Source organism: Mytilus trossulus, chromosome 2 (assembly GCF_036588685.1).
Source record: "Mytilus trossulus isolate FHL-02 chromosome 2, PNRI_Mtr1.1.1.hap1, whole genome shotgun sequence".
In the NCBI taxonomy this organism is placed as follows: Eukaryota; Metazoa; Mollusca; class Bivalvia; order Mytilida; family Mytilidae; genus Mytilus; species Mytilus trossulus.
Window position 1 is genome coordinate 79,524,751 of NC_086374.1, and position 23,546 is coordinate 79,548,296.

At 30.8% G+C, this 23,546-nt stretch overlaps 1 protein-coding gene across 2 annotated transcripts; it reads right to left on the minus strand.

The window, feature by feature from the left end:
* Positions 1-776: 776 nt before the first annotated feature.
* On the minus strand, positions 777-22,886 carry LOC134708078 (uncharacterized). Of its 2 annotated transcripts, none has more exons than XM_063568378.1 (11): positions 22,844-22,886; positions 21,410-21,457; positions 18,099-19,215; positions 15,493-15,831; positions 13,942-14,174; positions 13,276-13,468; positions 12,164-12,290; positions 11,509-11,628; positions 9,892-9,979; positions 9,014-9,137; positions 777-5,072 (listed from the first exon to the last, which is right to left on the minus strand). In XM_063568378.1, exons 2-11 carry the CDS (start codon positions 21,440-21,442, stop codon positions 2,833-2,835), a joined length of 4,614 nt encoding a protein of 1,537 aa, XP_063424448.1. In that variant the 5' UTR covers positions 21,443-21,457; positions 22,844-22,886; the 3' UTR covers positions 777-2,832. The 2 variants fall into 2 exon arrangements, with proteins under 2 accessions (XP_063424448.1, XP_063424447.1); XM_063568377.1 differs by lacking the exon at positions 22,844-22,886 and adding an exon at positions 22,765-22,783.
* Between the last annotated feature and the right edge of the window lie 660 nt (positions 22,887-23,546).

Here is a 23,546-nt window from a genome sequence, read left to right on the forward strand (position 1 = left end):
CCAACCCATGATCAATGCCAATGGTATGCCAACCCATGATCAATGCCAATGACATGACAGCCCATGATCAATGCCAATGACATGCCATCCCATGATCAATACCAATGACATGCCAACCCATGATCAATGCCAATGACATTACCACGGATGATCAATGCCAATGACATGACAGCCCATGATCAATACCAATGACATGCCAACCCATGATCAATGCCAATGACATAACAACGGATGATCAATGCCAATGACATGACAGCCCATGATCAATGCCAATGACATGCCAACCCATGATCAATGCCAATGACATTACCACGGATGATCAATGCCAATAACATGACAGCCCATGATCAATGCCAATGACATTACCACGGATGATCAATGCCAATGACATGACCACCGAAGATCAATGCCAATGACATGACAGCCCATGATCAATGCCAATGACATTACCACGGATGATCAATGCCAATGACATGACCACCGAAGATCAATGCCAATGACATGACAGCCCATGATCAATGCCAATGACATTACCACGGATGATCAATGCCAATGACATGACAGCCCATGATCAATGCCAATGGCATGCCAACCCATGATCAATGCCAATGACATGCCAACCCATGATCAATGCCAATGACATGCCAACCCATAAAACATAAATGATGTTAACTCCGAAACAGTCATTAAATTACTCTCACTAGTGATCACAACATTAACTCTCTTCAAAAAGGCAGAGAAAAAAGAGACAGTAAGGGCTTTAAGTTAAAAAGACGTCAGATTTAATAGTTTATTCTTTTTTCTCCATTGTTGGCCACCAATAAGGTAGAAACAATAATATGTTAATTAAAATATAGAACATATGTATACATAAATAATTACAATTATTGACATATAAATAATCAAGATGGCAATTAAATTGTAAACCATTTGTTCAAAAATACTTTGGCAATAAATTAGAGAATAAAAAACTGCAGCAAAATGGCCAACTATTGAAAAATTACTTTAAAACAAGCAATACCAAGGTTATAATGTGTGTTCAATGTCTTAAGACTGATCCAAAAATACCAAATGTTCCCCATTTGTAAACAAGCTGTAAAAGTTTATCAGAGTTTCTATTTTGCAGTCACCCAACAATTTACAAATACAGCAAGAACATGTACAGTTATATTACATTAAGTCATGATAAATTTAAATGTCAATAACATCAGATAACCACTGTAAAACTGTAACCTCGATACTTTCAATCATTGTGACAATATATATGTATTTCATGATTTGAGCCATTTCAACCCTACAGATTTATATGTTAATCAATTGGAATGATACTCTTTTGAATAATTACTCACAACTCCCTTTAAGCACCATTTGTTTTTGTCACTCAATAGAAACCTTTTACTTAAAAAAAAAAAATCTCCTTACAAGGTAAAAAATATGAATTAGCATTGTAATGAGACAAACAATATAACAAAGAAATAGTTAATCATTACTTTGTGGAATTTTATGACATGACAAGTACTAGATGCAAAATATATGCAATGATCAAGGGGCAGAAGAAACCAAGATCCTGGAGGGGAGGCGAACCAGGGTTTAATCATTCCTTAATGTGAAAATCATTACAAAGTAGACTGCAAGTCTGTTTTTTTTTTCATATTCTTTCAACACATTTTAGGCATGATTTGTGAAAAAAGATGAAGAGAACCATAAAAGTCATAAATATTTGAGATTTTTGGGTTTAAAATTGTATAATGTTATTAACTCTACTCATATGTAATAGGATAATCTATAATGATCAAAGATTCATGTCAGTATTCACTGTCTTTCCATGTATTCTGTTAAATATTTGCAATGGCTATTGACATAACAATTTTGATTCCTATGTTTAATTCCTGATTGGATAAACATGATAAATGTTGTTTTTTTTTAGGAAATATCATGTTTAATACTTGATATCAAATTACATGACCAATTTAAAAGGACTATGAATTTAAAAAATGTGTGAAAAATTCCCTTTTCAATGTTACCTTACTATCATGTTTAGTTTGTATGTTAGAAACATTGCTCTTTTTGAAGTAATCATGATTACTATCATAGCTTTTTTCAGATGTATATGTAACAGTTGAACTGAACACAAATATGTTTAGAACTTATGATTGGTATAACTGACAGCATCTTCATATTAGAATACTATAAGCCAAAACTTTTACCTGATTATAGGACAGAGGAAGGAATTGATTGATGCAGATATCATTATGTCTTAAAATTGACCAATGAACCATGAAAATGAGGTAAACGTCAAATGAAACATAAAGCTGCCCTTCTACAGTAACTTATTGTATCTAAAAAACAGACCTTATCATGTAACTTCGACCTTGATCATTTATCCATTAAATAATTAATTGTGAACCCTGTCTTGTGAAAATGTAGACATTACAAGAAACCCGTATACCAAATATAGATAGTCTATAGCCATGATAGCTATTACTTAAAAGTGAGAAATTCACATGATAAAAAAAAACACATATTTAGATTCTGTATACTAACATGACTAATTAAGTTTGAAGCATCAACATGATCAAAGTCTTCTTCCCTTTGAAATATAAAGCTTTTTACAAAAAGTTTACAAAGGCTTCAGATAGTAATTCTATGCCTTACATTCAATGACTTTCAATGCAAGCCCGACACAATCTATTATGGTCTCTAAAAATATATACTGCTTAAAATTCCCTGAACAGTCTAAATTATCTGATAATTCACATACATAAATAATGATTGCCAATTATGTATTTTTTAAATAAAGATTAACTATAAAATAGATTTTCAACAATTTCATTAGTCAGAGTCGGACAAAACAATAATTTCTTCTTCATTCTTTGAAGCCCTATCCATGTTTTCTTCCTGAATAATTTGGATATCATCTCCTTCGTCACTGCTTTCTGAATCAGTAATGTTCTTTTTTCCTAAAGATAATTTCCCGTCACTGCTTTCTGAGTTAGTTATGTTCGTTTTTTCTAAAGATAATTTCCCTTTTAATTTAGAAAAAGATTTTTTTACAAAGTCTTTATTCCACTTCTCTTTGTTAAATATTTTGCTCTCTTTCTTTTTATTGTCACTAGCTTTAAAATCAGATACAGAAGAACCTGCATTGTCTGATTCTGTAGCTTTTAATTTGGACTTATCAAGATCTATAGATTGAGCACCAGTAATTTTCTTTGAGACCATATTTTGAGCATGCTGAGGTATTGAATCTGTCTGTTTAGATGAGCTGCATGTCTGTTTAGAGTTCTGTTCTACTCTTCCAGATAAGAAATTAGTAATTTTGTCCACTTTACCAAATAAACTTGTAATCTTATTACTAGATTTAGATTTTTCTGAGGGAGGTTTTGCATATTCCACTACCTTTGTCTTAGTTCTTACAGGATTCTCTGGAGTATCAGTTTCAAATACGGAATGCTTTGAGTTACTGGTGTTTCCAGCAGGATTGTTGGAAGAATCAGTGTTCCCAATAACATTGTCAGAAGAGTCAGTGTTATATTCATCTAGATCAATACTAGTCACACCAACAATTTTAAAGAATGGACTTGTCTTTGACAATGAATTATGATTTTCTGAATCACATGGCTTTGTTAAAATTTCAGTTTCTTCATCTACTTCTAATGTTTCTTGAATACTTTCAATACTCTCTAAAGATCCTCCAAGCGATAACTCAATGATACCTTCTGAATCTCTAAATGAATCTAACTCACTATTACCTTCTGAGTCTTTAACTGAATCCAACTCAATAATACCTCCTGAATCTCTAACTGAATCTAATGACCGACTTGGTACATCAACCAAAGGGGTTTTCAATACCCCCATTGATTTGGTGACCTTTACTTCTGCTACTGCTTCAGAGTTACCATCAAGGTCATTGGATGACAAGTCTTTTGAATTGTAGCAATTCCCTTTTCCATTATCATTTTTTCCTTGTTCCATTGAATCATGAAGAATATTTTCTGCTTTATTTCTGCTAATTTTCAAAGATAAAACTTTACGATCTGCACTTTTTGAAATTAATAGATTTTTATCTTTTAAATTTTTCAAAGAATCTGAAATTGGTTTTACACTTTGGTCAGAAATATAATGATTGTCTTTCGCTATACTTTCCTTTTCCATGTTTTTTTCTTTATCACTTTGAGGAAAATGTATCAAATTTTTGACCTTATTTTTCACCTGTTCTGACCTCACACATAAACACAATTTATCAATAAGCGTCAATTTATCTCCCTTGTCTTCCGGTATATTGCAAACAGAACAATCCTTTTCAAATTTATTTGGATCTGAAGAACTGCTGGATTTTTGCTTTAAATTTTCTTTTTGTTTATGTAATTCATTTTCATGTAAGTCAGAATTATCTTTGACTGGTGAACCTATCCTATCTATTATTCCAGATATTTCATTACAGCAATTACTGTTGTCTTCATCCGAGTCTGACATTTCTTCTACACCAGACATTTCAAACAAATCATCATCCCCAGTTAATATCCTTACTCTGCTTTTACTTTTAGTTAGATCTACAGATAAAGTTTTTACTTTGCTTTTGGCTGAGTTATCATCATTTTTCAAGCTTGCTTCTTTTTCAAAGTCATCAATTTTAACTGCAGTGTACAAAATTGGACATTCTTCCTCGTCCTCATCGTTTGAATTGTGAGATTGTCTTTCAGAAATGATTTCTGAATTTTGATGAATTGAAATATTTTCAACAGAAGCTGAGTGAATCTGAACGGGGCTGCCTAAATCTACATAACACACTGATTTGTCAGGAATTTCAACCTTACTGATACTATCTTCATCAATTTCCCATAATACCGCTGGACTTCCTGTTGCATCTTCATCACCAGATGTCTTTTCTTCAGTGATTGAACTATAGTCTGTTCCTGTAGAAAATTCTTCAGCATTATCAGTTTCAATAATAAAAGAACCTGTTTCCATTTCAATGTCAGAATGATCTGTATCCCTGTCTTGTGACCTACATGTGATAGGCGATACCTCCTCTAAGATTTCTAATACTGGACTTCCTCTGTCTTCAAGGACTGAAAGAAAAAAAATGATTCTACTCAGGCAGTTTTAGAAAGCTTGAAATTTATGGACCATTAAAAGATTAAATGTGGATTTTTTTTAAAAGATTTTACAGAGTATCAATGCAATATTTAGCTGATTTTATAAAAAAAATAGTGTTATTGTAGAGTAATCAACAGCACATAGAATTGCTTTAATCATAATGAAAGAAAGCTTAAATATGTAAATCAATTTCTGATTTGCAAAAATAGTGTACCTTGCAATATCAAAAGACTGTGTGCCTTCAAAGTCTAAACTGCATGTGAATGTTAATTGAATGGAGAAAAAAGAAGAAAATGAGAAAGAAAAGTGAAAAATAAATTTAATATTAATAAAAAATAATTTTGAATATATTGAATTATCTCCCCTCTAATAACATCTAAATACAGCTTAGACTTTGAATTTACCATTTACAGCCAACTTTATAGAAATTCAAATCCTTATGCTTTACTTGTTTAGCTAAAGTACATGTCAAATGAGGTCATAAAATGAAAACAATGGTTAATTTAGTAGAGAATGGTGCTGTTACCGAAAGCACTGACAGGAAAGGATAATAATGCAACTGTATGAGTTATTGCATGTCTGTAGTATTCAATTACTCTTAAAAAGACCAACCTAATCAGAAAAGAAAACTTGAAATGGAAATAAAACTTTAAATTAAATTTAGGTTTTGAAGGCCCTTTCCTGGATTTACCTTATAAGTAATGCTAAAACCTGACTTTTTGAAATAAGACATATGAAGGCAGAAAACTTGCATCTATTTCAAACTTTTATAAATTCTTTACTGACAAGGCAAACAAATGCTGTCAGCCAAAAATTGCATTTTAATTTCGTTTAAAAATCATATGCATATAAATATTTGATTAAAAACTAAATCATATGTTATATTTGGTGTGTAAAAAATTTGTAAGGGTTCCGCGGAACCCAGTGTCTCGCCTATTTTTGCTGTAAATCGTAGGCTCAACAACAATGAGGAAAAAAATCAATAAAAAAATTCCTCTTGTTACTATTTTATGATTGTAAGAAAATCTAAGTCCATTTTAAAGTAAATTACAGAAAAAACAGAGTAATCTTTTTACAAACTTTACTTCTGGATTCAATCTTATGATCATAAATAAGCTTCTGTCCAAGTTTGGTACAAACCCAGGATAGTTTGAGAAAGTTTTTAAAATTTCAAAAACTTTAACCACACAGTGAATGTTTTGTTTTCCCGCAGAAAAAACTAAGTCCATTTATAGTAAAATACGGAAAAAATAGAATTTTAGTTTTACATAATTTACTTCTGGATACTATCTTATGATTATAAACAAGCTTCTGTCCAAGTTTGGTACAAACCCAGGATAGTTTGAGAAAGTTATCAAAATTCTAAAAACTTTAACCACAGAGTGAATGTTTTGTTTCCCCGCAGAAAAAACTAAGTCCATTTATAGTAAAATACGGAAAAAATAGAATTTCAGTTTTACAAAATTTACTTTTGGATACTATCTAATGATCATAAACAAGCTTCTGTCAAAGTTTGGTAGAAATCCAGTATAGTTTAAGAAAGTTATTAAAATTCTAAAAACTTTAACCACAGAGTGAACATTTGTTGACGCCGCAGCCGCCGCCGGAATATAGGATCGCTTAGTCTCACTTTTTCGACTTAAGTCGAAGGCTCGACAAAAATGGACGGCAAACAAATGGATTGTAAATTGGTAAAAGTAAAATATGTTAAATAAATATTCAAAACAGCTGTTTAACCCATGCATCATGCCATAACAACACAAAGATATTACTTCACTAATTTGACCTGATTTGAAATGGCTTAAATCCTGACATATTTAAGTGGCAGTAACCCTAATAAATGAATTTAAATTAATCTAAATGTGGTGTGCACACTTGTAAGACTTAGAGAAGAAATTTTGACAATAGAGTTTTGTTTAGTTATGTTTTTATCTAAGCTGCATCAAACCAGGTAAAATAATGAAGTAATATATATTTCCACGAGTAAAATGGACAAAATAGGACATATTTGGTTATAAGAACAGACATAACTAAAAAAATAAGTCAACTAACAAACAAACAAAATAATCTTTGCATTCCAACAGATTTTTACCATGAATTGAGTATTTTTTCTTTCAGAAATTCAGAATTTATTGCATACAATTATCACATGATTTTGTCTTTTTAGATTAGAATGCAATTTTAATTTTGCATTATTGAGAAAAATCCTGTTTAGTTCATAAAAAAAATTCAAAATGCCAGTTGAAGTTATTGCTATTATATCCCTGTTGCATTTTTTGCAATAATAAAAGCGTTGCAATAATATCTGAATTTACAGTATTCTAAAATAGTTTTCAATTCACAAAAAGGGTGAGGAAATAAAAATATGAATTCATAATATGTCAGTAAATGTAATAAATCAACTTAAACAGAAAAATAAAACCAATTTTAAAGTAACTAGAGCCTAAACTGGTATTGTTTGCTAAATGTTCAGAATGAGAACACATAAACACTATATATAATTTGGTTGTCCTGTACAAGGGTTTCGGAAACAGTTATATTTGCCAGTCTTGTCCATAACTGAAAGTATTTTTTCCTAAATGTGCATTTGGGATTTAGATCAAATTTTTTTTTCAACAGAAATAATTTCGGTCATTTAGTTGAGATCGAGTTTCAAAATCGCCATTTTGAACATATTTTTGTTTTGTTATTGATTTTATGTAATTTATCAGCCATTCGAGTAAAGTGTTATAATCCTGAGGGCCCTCCTAATAATCGCTTTACCTGTGTTTTTAATTCACACCTGTCTATTTAATCACAAGCTCTGAACTAATATTACAAAGCAATTAAAATTTCATACCAACTTTCTTCATTTATATTTAATTCAGCTAAGACAATTGTCAATTATAATTTAAAATTAAATTAAAACTGGATTTAATTTACGTAGAAAAAAACCTATTTTTTCACTACTAACATTCTTGCTCTGTTATGTAATATACATGCTTGAAATTTTCTTTCGCAGATTAGACACTAATTGTAAATTTAAAATGATTGCATGCTAAATAAAGCAAGTGCAACTATTTTCATTAATATTCTTACACTATTAAAGGTAAAATATCAAAAAGCTGATGATTTCCTGTGAATTTTATAAACTAAACTTATCCCGGAATTGAGTCCAAAATTGTTTGTTTTAGTATTGTCGCATTACATCCGGTTTGAATTTCGACTTCAGATTCGAAAGAAACGCAAGTGATGACTGAGAGAGTCATTAAAATCATTTTGTTTTAATTTATTTTTTCCTTCCCTTGATTGCTCTTGATCGATTTTAGGAAAATTGTAGGATAAATCGTGAAGTATTAAAATGCGATGCAACAAAGAAACAAGTTCATTGAAGCTACCAGTATGAGTGTACTCATGCAGTAATGAGATTTTGACTATCTTTTTTTGAAAAGGGGCACCAAACTTTTAAGTTTGTGAAAATGACAGAAATTAGGTGAAAAAATTTCCAGATCCTTGGTCCTGTAAAAGGGAGTCAACTGGTTGTAGTAAATGAGGGTATATAGGATCGGGATAGATCAGGAATTTAGATTTTTGGTGTTTTAACACCACTTTCAAGCACCCCAGTTAAAGACTATTTTGTGGAAGCCAATTTTTATTGGTAGATGAAGGCACTGAGCCTGGAGAAAACCACTGACCTTAGATAGGAAAACTAACCTGAAAATCTCATTTATTTTTTTTCCCTTGAGGTAAGGGCTTTTTCTCAATAGATGTTTATGATAAAACTTGAACCTCTACTCCAAAAAAGTTTGTAAGAAATGATAAAATGAATTAGGTTTTTAAATGTAAAGTTGAAACCTGCAATATCAAAACTGTATGTATCCTAAATTGTACCATTTTACTATAGAAAATACAACATCTATCACCAAATATTAACTTGTAGTTATTTCTGGTACATCAATGTTCTGACTGGTTTCCTCCTCCTCATCTTCCTCTTCTGATTGGTTCTCTTCTTCATCGGGTTCAGTAGCTGTAGCGATATCAGAATATTTCTTCATCACCTGAAAAAAAACTTACATTTGTTATATAATAGATTAAGGTAATTACTCCTTTAGGGATCATTTAAGCATTTCATTTATAAAGCTTTTTCTGTCTATCTATTCAAGTTTTCAAAGATAATAGGCAAAAATAGTATAAAAAGAAGAAGGGGAGGTTATTGTTTTTTTTGGCCTAAAATTTGAAGTATATCTGATGACAGATGTTTGACAATTTTTAAACACTTAAAAGCGTCTTCTTCAGTCAATTAAATTAGTGCATAAAAAAGATTTAAACTGATATTATTCAATAAATCTATCAAATATGCCACAAAATGTAAAATTTCAGGTGGTTCTTGTATAATGTAAAAAACATTCCATATTAATGTAATTAAAATAATCTACTTTCAAATAAAAAGCTAAAAGTTGACATATTAAACAAAGTTTTGAAATGCCATATATTGGGAACAAAAAATTGTCTTTCCAGACATATGCATGCCTTTGTTTAAACCAGTCTTTTAAGGGCAATCACATCCCTGTTTTTAGTTCTATCTTTTACATTTTTGTTTGCAAAAGAAATTGAACTAGTCAATCTGAAAATTCATAACAGTCTGATTCACAAAACAACTGCAGGAATGGAATTCATTAAGAGCTTACAACAATTTATGAATAAAATGAAAAGTTAATATAAGTAAACATAAATTCTTGAAAACTTTAAACTATGTTTAAATGCTTTGTTTTCAAATCAATACATAAACAGAATATACAAAACTAATGATACCTGTTCCATTTTCTCTTTGTAATGTTTTCTATTTTCATTTAACTTTTTCTTCAGCTCAGGGTCATTTGAAGCAGGATCTTCTGTTAGTCTGTAATAAAAATTGAATGAGTTAAATAGGAAGGCAATCTCAAATAAAATGATCCCCTTTAAAAATATTTTCTTTTATTTACTTATCTAGGCTACTTAAATAACAGAGTCCATTCTTATTGCTTCCATCACATAGAATTGTCAAAAGATAAGATTTTAAATTTGTTTCTTTTACATTATATAAATCAAACCTATTGTATAGTCTGCAATTTCACCCTTTTAGAAGCCTTGGTATTCTGTGTAAAACTAATTGATAATAACTGATAAATACACATATTTCTTCTTCTTTCTAAAACTTTGAAACTTTTTATTTCACTAAAGGCTTCACATGAGGCATAATAGTACAATAAATTTGACAAGTCAACAAATATAATTAATGCATGAACAAACATATACACATATGAAGTTGATGTCTAATATGGTTATGATGTGTTATAAATGTAAAGATTGTCTCCCCTTACCAAATTCCAGTTTGGACTGGCAGTTAAATATAAACATGCAGGATATCAATCAATTTGTATTTATCGAAATATCTTTATCTTTCTAGTACTATTCTAGCTGATCTCATGATCACAGATACTCCTGCTTGTAGAAACACTATGACAGTAAATGGTGAACCCAAAATTCAAAATTGAACTTGACTCATATTTAATGTTTCATCACATTGTAAAAAATTGTCCAACAATTTATTTCTTTTCCCTGTTATATTTGAATTTTCTCTTTTCAATTTCTGTCCTAAGAACTTATTCAATTACTTTGTATTCATAAGTCTTTGTGTTAGTACTACACAAATATTTGTTTTATGGAGTTCTATAGCTATAAATATAATTATGAGAATGATACTTGCATAGTATGCATTGAAAATAAACTCATCATAGATTCCAGGACTAATTTTAGTATATACGCCAGATGCGCATTTCGTCTACTTAAGTGCTGATAGTAACTTCTACACAAAACATTTTCTGCATAGTATATTATTTACAGCATTTTGTATTGATTAAGTGTAGTATAACTAGATATGTGTTTGTTTGGAGATATTTATTTTGTTTTGTTATCTTTTCAAATGTTGCATTGCACAGAAAATAATAAGTTACAATGAGTAAACCAAGCCTACTTTTTCACTTGCCTCTTATTTATCCATGTAGACAGCTGATTAGAATTGTGAATATCTTGGACCCATTAATGAAAGAAACTTATAAAACTTTCATCTGACCATGAAACCAGAAGGAATAATGCAAATTTTAGTAACAAAGGGGAATAACTTTTAAACATTATATGTTTAAATTATCAAAATGAAAGTTGACTTTTATTTTATGATCCATTAAATAGTGTTCAACTTTAAATAGATTTAGATTTAGATAGATTAGTCAACTCGTCCTTTAATTATCACTTCAAAATATGGTATAAAAATATTCTACTGCAGTTAAACATTTTGAGTCATAACTGCCATCCACTTATCGACGTTTAGCATTAAATCAAGCAAACAAATAGCTTGTATAAAAAGCTGTCCTGACTTTGTAAACATCTTACTTATCAACAGCCTTAACATGACCAGCTGAGGTGTATGCCAAATCTTGTCGTCGTCTCTTCTGAAGAGATTCTCCTACATCTAAGAAAGCTTCTCTTGCTAATCTCTCAATTGCTGTAGTTCTTTATTGAAAAAAAAGAAATTCTAAAAGTTATTGCAACTACAATACAGTTTATTCTATCTACAAAAATCCCCCACACCTAACAGAAAAGCACAACTGTGCCTTTTTAAATTCATTTTCAACTTTATCAGGGCTCGGCCTACTTCATCATCATATGGGGGAGTGACTTCTCTTTTTTGAAATTGATAGCAGTGAAAATTACATATTAGTGTGTATTAGCTCCATGCTATTATTGTTTGTTTTTTATAATGATATATTTTACCATTTGTTAATAATTTCTAGTTAGTACTGTATTGTACAATTCAATTTTGAGCCCTGCCTTAGTCTGCAGTTATTATCTAAAGAATACAGATTTAATAATTATTGGTATGTCTCCGATCTGTGGGTTGCATAAGTTTTTCAATGACAGAAACGAAATAAGACAAGTTTACAATTTTTTTTCTATTATTGGGAGGGGAGGGTCAGTATCAAAAACCTTCATGGGAAGCATAAGCAAACATACATGTCCCTTCCATATTATGAATATCTATACATACCCTAAACCAATCTTTTTGTCTTGATTAACTTTGGTAATGACAGCTTTGACATCATGATAATCTGGAAATTCCTTTCTTTTGTTGACAAATTTCTCCAGCTTCCTGTTTATCTCTGGGTAACGTGTCCCTGTGATAATAATGCAAGTAACTACAATACTGTTAACTTTTAGTTCAAATTATAGGAGTTATGGTTTGGGGTTAAATCAGACCAAAATTCAAATGCATTTCAATAATTATCCAATTTGTTAGATGAAAAATTATATTTTTGTACCATATTATAACTGCAGTTTTGTTGCAATCATTTCCTTTCCTAAGGTGTATAGCCATGAGATGACAGCAAATTCAGTTACAATACTAAATAGCATAAACTCTTGACTGTTTATCTCATGTATGTTGTTGAAAAAGATAAAGCACAACCCTCTCCCAAAAATAGTCAAGCAAGAAGGCCATGCTCTATTCTATTCTGTCAAAATGTTCCTGAAATGCACATGCCTTTGATAAAAACTACCAAACTTTTCTTAGGATAAGAAACCCAGAAAATCATAGATAAACACCATGCACACAATTTCATGTTCTGCAGAAAAATCTGTACAAATTTGTTTGATTTTTGTTTTCAAGAAGATGTGGTTTTACAATTAAAAATGTCAATGTGTGACACAAACAACAATTGAAGTCATCAAAATTAATATTTAGATGTAGCCCAAGCTGGTTACTTTCAGGCCACAGTAAAAGTTGGAAGATAAGGTCAGTATGTTAAAACTTTAGCAGCTTTTCTATAAAAGAATGGAAAGCAAAACTAGTGATCAACTTGCTTGCTATATACATATATGTTTGTTTTGATGTTTGTAAACAACATATAGGTTGTCTGTTTCAGTCTGTTTACTATATAGTGTGATTTGATTGGACAATAAACAATAACTTCATTTCAAGCTTTAGTTCCATAGTGTATGTCAATTTTTATTGTCCAATCAAATCCCAGTATATATTACACAGACTGATACTCCGCCTACCTATTGTTTGCAAACATAGCAAGCAAGTCGATTATTTTTTATAGAAAAGCTGTATAACAGTTCATTTTCTGTGACCTGACTTTTTAATTAATATTATTTTACCTGAATATTTAAACCTTCTTTCAATAGGACGACCAGTGGCTGCTGATTTATTCTTCAGTTCACATATTTTTTTCCATACTTTGACAAACTTTTGTTGGTACTTGTCTTCCAAAATATATGAAGAACACTCATCATCCATTTCATCAAGGGTTACCTCCTTCTCTTTAAGTCCTTCTATCTTATTTCTCAAATCCTAGGAAAAGAAAATAAGATTGATTTTGAAAAACTCATTGGTCAGATATAATTCAAGTTACATGTAGGAGTACACAGAAATAATCTATAAACATCACTTCCTCACTTTCCCAAAAAGTTACATGTATTAAGTAGATCTCTTCATTTTAACATTTTCTAACACATTCAAATATCTTACCCTGGCCAATCTTGCCAATTTTCAAGTTTGTTTAATGACCATATATAAAACATTTCAAGTTTGTTTAATGACCATATATAAAACATTTCAAGTTTGTTTAATGACCATATATAAAACACAATCTTTTGACTAGGTCTATGACAGTTTTTTGCATGTAAAATTCTAATCTTTAGCTGAGTTTTGCTTACAGTGATCAAAGTTATTATTCAGAAGATTTTTGTGTGAGGAGATACATATGGATAAGAAATGCTTATTTTATTCACACAGAATTAATCAAAACAAACAGAATGAAATACCTCTAGTAGTTTTTCAAGTCTAGCTATTTGTTTTTTTGAACCCGTTTTAGTCTTTTCTGCTTTCTGTTCATCTTGTTTGTCTACATTTGCTACAGATCCATTTCCTGCTTCAACATTTTCTACATTGTCATTTTCTTTTGCTGCATGCTGATCATTTGGAGTTTCTTTTGCTGCATGCTCATCATTGCAAATTTCTTTTGCTACTTGCTGATCATTTGGAATTTCACTGATGCCTTCAAGAGAGTAGTTGTTAAATTATATTCATAGAATTTGCATTGATTCATATTTAATTTACAATTAATGCTTATCAATGCAGATGATGCAGGCTGTGCAATTTGATATGTATCTGATTTAGTATATAAACAGCATCATAAGTTTTAAAAAGATGATGATGATGACTGAGCAAACAAGTTTTACCTCTTACTCTTGCATGCTTAGTGGAGAAGTAGCATATACCAATGTCAAAGTCTTTGTTTTGACCAAGCATGGTTTGAGACCACAACCTCCTGCACTAGAACTGGAGACATAACACTGTCAGGGGACTTACTGAAATAAGTGATTTTTAAATCACTTATTTGAGTAGCAAATTCAAGGTTTTGTCACAAATTGGGATTTTGTAGTTTTTTCAAAATTGTAAACACATACGTTTAAATAACATCTTTTAATTACTAAAATTATAAAATATGAACTTTTTGCTTCTTTTAAGGAGCAAGGTTGATGCTATCATTTACCTGAAATTAGTGGGGGTTATTAAAACACCTGAATTGACCTGGTCATCCTAGACAACACAGATGTTGGTTCTGATAAGTTTAGAAACATAATTAGTCCCTGGATCATTTGTATTCTATATTTAAAGCTATAATAAGATTAAATCACTTCTTCTAGTAATTAATTTGTACTACTTAAATAGGTGATTATTAAAGAAAGACAACTCTAACTTCCAACCTTTATGAAAATAATGTTACTTGAATCAGTGATTTAGAAAATCACTTGTTTAAGTAAGTCCCCTGACTGATATATATAGCTACAATGTACCATGACACAAGGGGAACAATTATTTCAAAAAGACAAGTGACAATAATAGCCTTACTTTGCCCTAAATTTTTTAACAGTGAAAATCATTGATGTTAATTATGCAACTCACACATTTGTCACAAGTCATAAATATATGTTTAAACATATAAATGCTTGCTGCTAGGGGTGAACAAAGCCTCTGTTTTGAAGGCCCTACTTTGACCTATAATGGTTTACTTTTCACTAATTGTGACATGGATGGAAAGTTATCTCATTGACACTCATTCCCCATCTTCTTGTCTCTAAGGTGTTAAGTTTTAATAATATATGAATAATTTGTCTGTCTATCATACAAATAAAATTATTTAAACAAACATTCTATTCATTAGAAAAAAAGAGAAAACAAAAACTTTCGATATATAACATAATCATTAAAACTATCTGTCACTCATTATTTGACAGGAAAACAACATTATATCTACAATGATCTGATGATATGATTAATCAACATTGTATACATGTACATGTGCATATTACCTGTTCCGTTCTCTTCTTTTTTTGCCTCTTGGTTTTCACTCTCTGAATTTTCATTTCTTTCAATCAAAGAACTGATAGGCTTGTCTTCAGGAATGTCAGACTTCTTTGTTCCAGATGCTTTCTGAACATTTAATTCTGTAACTCTCACACTAGTTTCTTTCTGTGCCTTATCTACATGATTTGATATCACCACCTGACAGTCTTCTGATATTTGACTTTCGTCGTTATCATTTATAAGTTCAGCTGTCTTACATTCTGATTTTGCTTCCTCTGAAGTTTCAACTTTGGGACTACTTTGAATTTTCTGTTGGGTGCATGCGTCTGTTTTCTGTTCAGGACCTGAAAAATACATTGTACATAATCATCCAAATCACAAATATATTGAAAATGTGCCATGTACACTGTTTATGATGTTGTACGATAACAATCTTTTTTTTCTTCTTTTTTTTATATTTCAATAACAATCATTCAAACAAAATGTCAGTTAAAGTGTCCTGTGTTCCCTTTTAACTTAAGGTAGATTCATGGTATACCGCCATCTTGGATTGTACTATCACAGTACAAAATCAGTCTAGTTATTATGCCCAAATCTGCAAATTTGGAGACAGATTTGCAATTTAATGGTTAGACTGTTTATTTATATAAGGAAAACTTGTTGTTTTATTGTATAATTCAAAATTCTAAATATTTAAACAAATATCAATGTTTTTGGTTTTTAAAATCATTTCTTCAAATAAGCCATTTAAGGGGAGATAACTCTTTTACTACAAAATTTATACTGGACTAATAGGGAATTTTTTTTTATTTTTACCTGTAGTAAGAAAACACATTTTGGTGACACCATCTTCTCACAATTTATTTCAAAATTCTATCTCATGGAAATTTTTTTAAGCACACTAATGTGTTTTTCTTATGAAAAAAAAACCAACTAAATTTAGTCAATTTTCAACTACTCATAGCTTGAAAAATGACACAGTGACCCATACTTTTTATTATATTTTTGAAAAAAAATATAGTAAAATCTTCATTTTCGCAAGTTATCAGAAAATTCTGTCTAAAAATCTATACTTATGATCTACCTTAAGTTCATCTGCTTTAATTTTCTACATATTTTTATTTTAAAATATCCCCCACAATGTGAATCTTTCTGGCGATTGAGCTTAGAAGTTTCACTTTCACATTGTGTTGAGCAGCCAATGTTTTACAATACATGTACACATAAAAAACTAATGTCTCTTCCCACATTGTGACCTCACTGATTAATTCTCCCTAGAGATTGTGATATGTGGTTGATTATAATGCCTGCACACCTCTGAAAGCTGTGATATAAGAATTACTGAGCTGGGAGATACAGAATTATATGCCTTGTGTTCAGGGTTTCCCCTGGGTCAATTATTTTTTTCGCCACCTCTAACGACAAAACAATATATTTTTCGCCACTTTATTATTTTTTTCGCCATATAACATAACTATATTTTTCGTTTAAAATTTACATTTTTTTCTAACCCCCCTTCCCCCCTTTCCCTTGAATAAGATGATTTTGCCCATTGTGTCTATGATTATGCTCTCAAACTTATTTAAGAGTTTACATGTTAATGAATAAACACTAAAAATTTACTTTAAAACAATAGATTTTTTTAATTTAAAAGAGAAAACTATTCATTGTATTTTAAACAACTTTTCTAATTGATTTGGCCACTATACTTTTAATAATAAAGAAGATATACGTCCTGGAATATAACAAAATTAATGGACATGTTTCGATTATATAATACCAGTATAGTTGTAGGGCAAGTTTCTTTAAAAGAAAAAATACTGATGTTCCCTTTTATACTAAGAAGTTTTTTTTACAAAAAAACAGAAACATTGAAGGGCTACTCTCATTCGAGCCAACCTTTTCGATAGATTTCTTCATAACGACAGTTTTCTTTTCTTGACCATCGTAAATGAAAAAGTTGAGACGTTAAACTAGGCCTGAAACGCGTGTGTCACTCAAACGATTTTAAAAACGTCTTCCTAATCAATTACCGATATTTAAGTCAAAGGATAATTAAAGTTTTAAATCCGATATTTTTCTTGCTTTTGGACATTTTTCGTCACAACAACAGCTTTCTTTTCTAAACTGTTATTATAAGCGGCGGAGACGTCAAAAGTTTGCTTCAAACACGTGCGTCGCAAAGTGGTAAATAAATTCTGAATGTGACATTTAGCAGAAGCCATTTAACAATATCATTTTGTCAAACAATTCAATCAACACCTTTTTATTATAGTCCTTTGTTGTCGATAGCTATAAAATGCAATCAGCTGATTATTGATTTTCTGTCCAAACCTTAATGAGGTCAAGGTGAATTGCGAGTATTGTCTGATCGGGTAAAGTCCGAGAAACTCGAAAAATGTAAATAAACAAGATGGAGGAAAATAAATCGTTCTATATATTTCTTTCGCCAAATTCTTTCGCAAATTACGAATTTTTATCGCCACAATTATTATTTTTTCGCAAATTGCGAAAATGGCGACCGCCAGCGGAAACCCTGCTTGTGTTGTGTTGAACCTGAAATCAAACAGTTTGATTAATTGTGGATAAAGCTAAACTATATTTATCTTACCTTTAACTTCCTCCACAATATGATTTGTTTCTTTGTCTGTTAATTGTTTTACTTCTGTCTCCTTTTCAATGATTTGTATTCTTATTGGTTCTGTAGTAACAGGATCTTGTGCTTTATTCACTGTGTCTATAGTTTTACAAACTTTCTTCACCTTTGTGTTTGGAGGACTAGATTCTTTGTTTCTAATAGTCTTCTCGTGATTTACTGAAGTCAGATTGTTATCAGTCCTTTTTATGTTTTGAATTTCATTCCTATCTTCCATTTTATCCTCATCTTCATCATCATCGTCTAATACAATAGTTTCAATGTCATTCAGGGGTTTCTTGTTTGAACATTTGTTCACAGATTTATCAGATTCTGTCAACTGTGTATTTGTAACAAGCTTTTGTTGTTTTTGACTTTGAGCAGGAGAGTAACAACTGTCAATAGTATTGTGTAACTTTTGTATGAGACCTGAGTTGCATGAATTTGTAGTTGATGTGATGATGGCCTGAGTCTTTGAAGTGCTTTGCACCAATTTGAGCTTATTTGTGTGAGAGTTGTTTTTGGCATGATTTTGTACTTTCATATCTATTTTTTGAACACTGGATTTGTCAGGTTGTTTGGATGAACTATTTTGTAATTTCTTGACTGTTAAATTCACAGCACTACTTTCTGTGTCCTCCTCGTCACTATCATCTATAGTTATACACATTTGTTCCTCTTGATTTGAAATGACTTCTTTTGTTTTATTGAGTTCTAAATATTCTGATCCATCTTTTTTGCAATCAGTTGCAGTCTTTCTAATAAACATATTCCAACCCCCATCACTATCAACATCACTTGTCTCTCCTTTAGAAGATTTAGGACTTGGGGCATCAAATTCATCATGAAGAGTTGCCTCCCTTTTCCTTTTTTTGTCAATCTGCTTAGACTTTAACTCAGCAAGAAAATCTCTAAGATGAATAAATATATTTTTACTATCACTTTCTATTTTGGCACAGGTAATTTCAGTCAAATCTGCAAAGTCTGAAGAATTTTTAAATTTCTCTTGACAGTCACTAAATCTTTTCTGCAGTAATTTAATCAGTTCTGTAGATTTCTGTTGTTCTAAGTAAGGTTTACAAAACTCTAAAAACTGCAATATATAAAAAGAAAATATATCAATATGATCACATACTACATATTTAAGTACCTGTTTGAAGAGACCACTTAAAGGGGCACTAGCTAGGAGATATATAATTGATTGATTGTTTGTTGCTTTACGCCGCATTAGCACAAAAAGGCTATATCACGGAGAACGAGATATATAAAAAATCTAAAGTATGATTTTTTTTGTTCAATTATCAATGAAAGTGAAATAGTGAAATAATAATTTGCTTTTTACCAGCTAAAATGGTTCAATTTTGTCAAATAAAGCTAATAAACATTGATAATGAATTATTCACTTGCAAGTGAAACACTCGACCTCATTAAATCTGTATTCATGTGAACTCCAATTTAACCCTGTAGAAAGAGATAGAATACATACGCATGCATTGCCCATGTATAGTTATTTAAAGGAAAAGAATGTCAACATTGAAAGTGAAACAAAGGTAAATAATTTGATTAACTAATTCGATCCACAAAAAAACTTTCTTTTTAAGGTAAAAACGACGATAAACATAAATTCATAATTTATAAAATAAAATTTAACAGACCTATAAAAATCTAATTGCATGGTTGCTTAATGTATTTACATCTATGTTTATGTTTACATCGCTTATATGATCATAGAAGGTCAACTCGATAGTTAATTAGATGGCGTCTTGGCTTAAAAAAACGAGGCTTCATTTTATTGAGACTATGTCTTGTAAACTGTTTATTTTACACTTTTGATAGTTTGGAAAAATGTTTTACATTGTTATAACCAATATATTACAATTTGAGTCAAACCAGTGAATATGAATTTGGCAGCTAGTGCCCCTGAAGGGAGAGCAAACAAGTGGTCTCTTAAGACAGGTGGTCTTTTAATACAGGTTCAATTTATATATGAAATGTACTACTGAGGAATCTAAAATTGGTGGTCTTTTTACACAGGAGGGCTACATTTCACTCCTGGATATTCGTTAGGATCATGTTGCTCACTATTTTTCAGTCAATCTTTAGTTTTATGTATACTGTTTTTCTATATGTTTTTTTTTTTTTGCCATCTGAATATCTTGGATTTACAGAGATGCATTTTAATTACTTATTAAAATTTGTTTGTATGGCTTTGATATCATTTGCTGTTCCGAATATGGAAGGTGACATAAACTACTCCATGGAGCATCTCTAGAGTGAAGTTCAGAGTCCTAGAGTGACAACATCATTCAGTATTTATTCATAAAAAGGCATATTCAGCTATTAAAAGAAAAGGAATGTCAACTTTGAAAGTAAAACATGGATGAACCATTTAGTTGACTGATTTGATGCATAAAAAATCATTCTAATAAGAATTTAGATAAATACAATGATTAACCTATTTTTCAACCCAAAACATGAAATCAGACCCAGAAAAATACAATTGCATGTGATCGCTACATGTATCTATTTATATTGTGTTCATATCAGATTATGACCTTCAACAGTTTAGGGAGGTAATCTCATGGGTTAACTAGATGGTGTCTAGACTAAAATAAAACAACGGAACTGATAATATATATTTATATTGAATTCATGCATTGCTTATTGTAGTTTGAACATAAATTTTAGTATGTTTATATCAAATAAAAGTCTTTTAACAGAATGTCTGTCAAATGTAATTGACAGCATGTAATGACCCTTTAAGGTATAATAACTACTTAGACCAATCAGGCCCTGCAGAAAATAATTAGATAAATGGAGTCAAAGTGATCATATGGTATGGGCTTTGATCATACCGTTACTACCTGAAGGCTGTATATGCCCGAGTGTATGGTTACCTATTGTTGTTAATTTTTTGTGTCATTTGGTCTCTTCTGGAACGTCATCTCATTGGCAATCATACCACATCTTCTTTTCTAATTATAGTCCAAATGACCCTTTAATGTATAATAACTACTTAGATTAATCAGGCCCTGCAGAAAATAATTAGATAAATGGAGTCAAAGTGATCATATGGTATGGGCTTTGCTCATACTTGAAGGCTGTATGCCTGAGTGTATGGTGACCTATAGTTGTTAATATTTGTGTCATTTGGTCTCTTGTGGTAAGTCCTCTAACTCTTATTGGCAATTATACCACATCTTCTTTTCTATATAGTCCAAATGATTATTTTGGTCAAGTTGAAGACTAAATACCAATAGCAATGCATTTCCTGTTTAGATACAAACCTCTGAAAAGGTATCATCTGGGTTGAAAGCCATTTAACAGCATAAAATCTATAAAAGAAAACAAATCACAAAAATTACGAAATATCTTGATAAAAATCAAAGAACTGTGGTTACATGTTAAAAATGACAGGTACCAATAATTTAGTTTTGATAAAATGTATCCAAGTTATATTGCTCATTTTGATATAACAATTGTCTTTAAGTGTATACTAAACTTGAGAAAAATATAATGGTTCATAGTTTTGCCAATCATGCATCATTTTGCATAGTACACCTTTGTGATAACAGAAAAACATGTCTGTAATAACTGAAGGGAGTTTCTCTACATGTACATCACATCAAAGCCAGTGCTCACACATATGAATTCAATTCAAATTCAACTTGAAAACGTTTAACTGGATTTACATCCTTCTTCGTTAAATAAGTTACAGCATGGCTATAGTTATTTGAATTTTGAATTTTGGCATGTTAACCATTGTCAATTACATCACATACGTCATACGGTTTAACGACATCAGGGTTTGCTAATCCAGGGTGTTCATCATGCTTAATCAAATGTATTTTAATTTATTGTATGATATAATGATCAGAGCATATACATTTGTAGTATTAGGTTCCTAGTAATTCCCAAGTTAATTACAAAGTAACATGCCTTTAATAACTTAGCCTAGCTAGTTATTACAGCTTGTTCATCCATAAAAACTCTTGTTTTACCATGGTTGATGGAAAATTTATCAATCTAATTCGAAATTAGTTATCAAAGTTTGTATTTACTTGTCCAAATAATTATGACGTCTTGAAAGGCTATTATAATTTTCTTCTTTGACGCTTTACTTCGACGTAAGGCGTCAATTTTTTTTATTATAAAAGCCTTTCAAGACGTCATAATTATTATTCAGACTATGTAGTACATGTATTCACATAGTGTAGTTTCTATGCAAAGTTTATTTGACATTGAGTTTACATATATCCATATTGGTAATTCAATTTTTCCCAGATTAAGTTAAGAGGGGTTCAGTGAAATAAACTATGTACATTAAGTTTTTTTTTATCCTACACAGTAACTCACACTGAACTTTTGATGTTGTCCCTATAAAACGCTAAAGAAGGCCATATTTTTCAATTCCTTTGATGGCCTACCTGTAGTTTTAATTTAAAAAAAATCGTATCTAAATAAAAGCTTATGTTATAACACAGCTAGCACCTGTCTCATAAATATATATCTTTAAAAAGAAAATTAACACAATTGTTAATGGACTGAAATTACAGTGGGATTTTTCTTTTTCACAGTAATATTTTGACCCGCCACAGATCTGTGCACTTTGTCTTCTAATTTTTCATGGGTAACAACTGACTATTTTTGATTTTTAATACTAATTCAATCTATGATGATTCAGTGATATAAACATATTTCGTCGTAAGATGTTATTTTACTTCAATTTTGATGCTCGCTTCTTGAAAAATGCTTTGTCTGCGCAGGGGAATATAAGTAAGGGGGAGGGAAACCAATGTTAATATGCTGGGAAGATCTTATTCGAACCTGTTGGGACTTTACCATATCAAATGAGTAAATATCAGAGATAATCGAAAAATAATTCGTATCGTGTCATTGGTTTAAAAACGTTTACGTCAAAATGACAATAACTTAGAACATGAATATTGATATATTTGAACTCTATTATTCTAAAATTGAAAGGTCAATACACAGTTTGATAACAAACTAACGCGTATTAATTACATCCATGGGCTTGTTCGACTCATGATATTTATGAGGGGGAGAACAGGGGTAAGGGAGACAGGGAGAAAGGGGGTAGGAAAAAGGAGAAATGGTGGGAGAAAGGAGAAAGGAGAGGAAAAAAATAAAATATGAAAAAATAAAATATCTCTCTTTTTTTCCGGTAAATTAAAAAAAAATTAAAAAAAAAAAAATAAGCTGAAGAAGAGGGGTAGGAGAAAGGAGAAAAGGGGTGGGAGGAGGGAGAAGGGTACCCCTTGTCCTCCCCCTCATTTATATATGATTAGTAAAATGGCAACCTTCAATTTATTTGTTTCTGTTGTGCACACATTTTTGAAGATTATTAACGAATCCCAATAACGCTTCGAATCTAGTGACAGTTAATTTGCATTCTATCTGCAA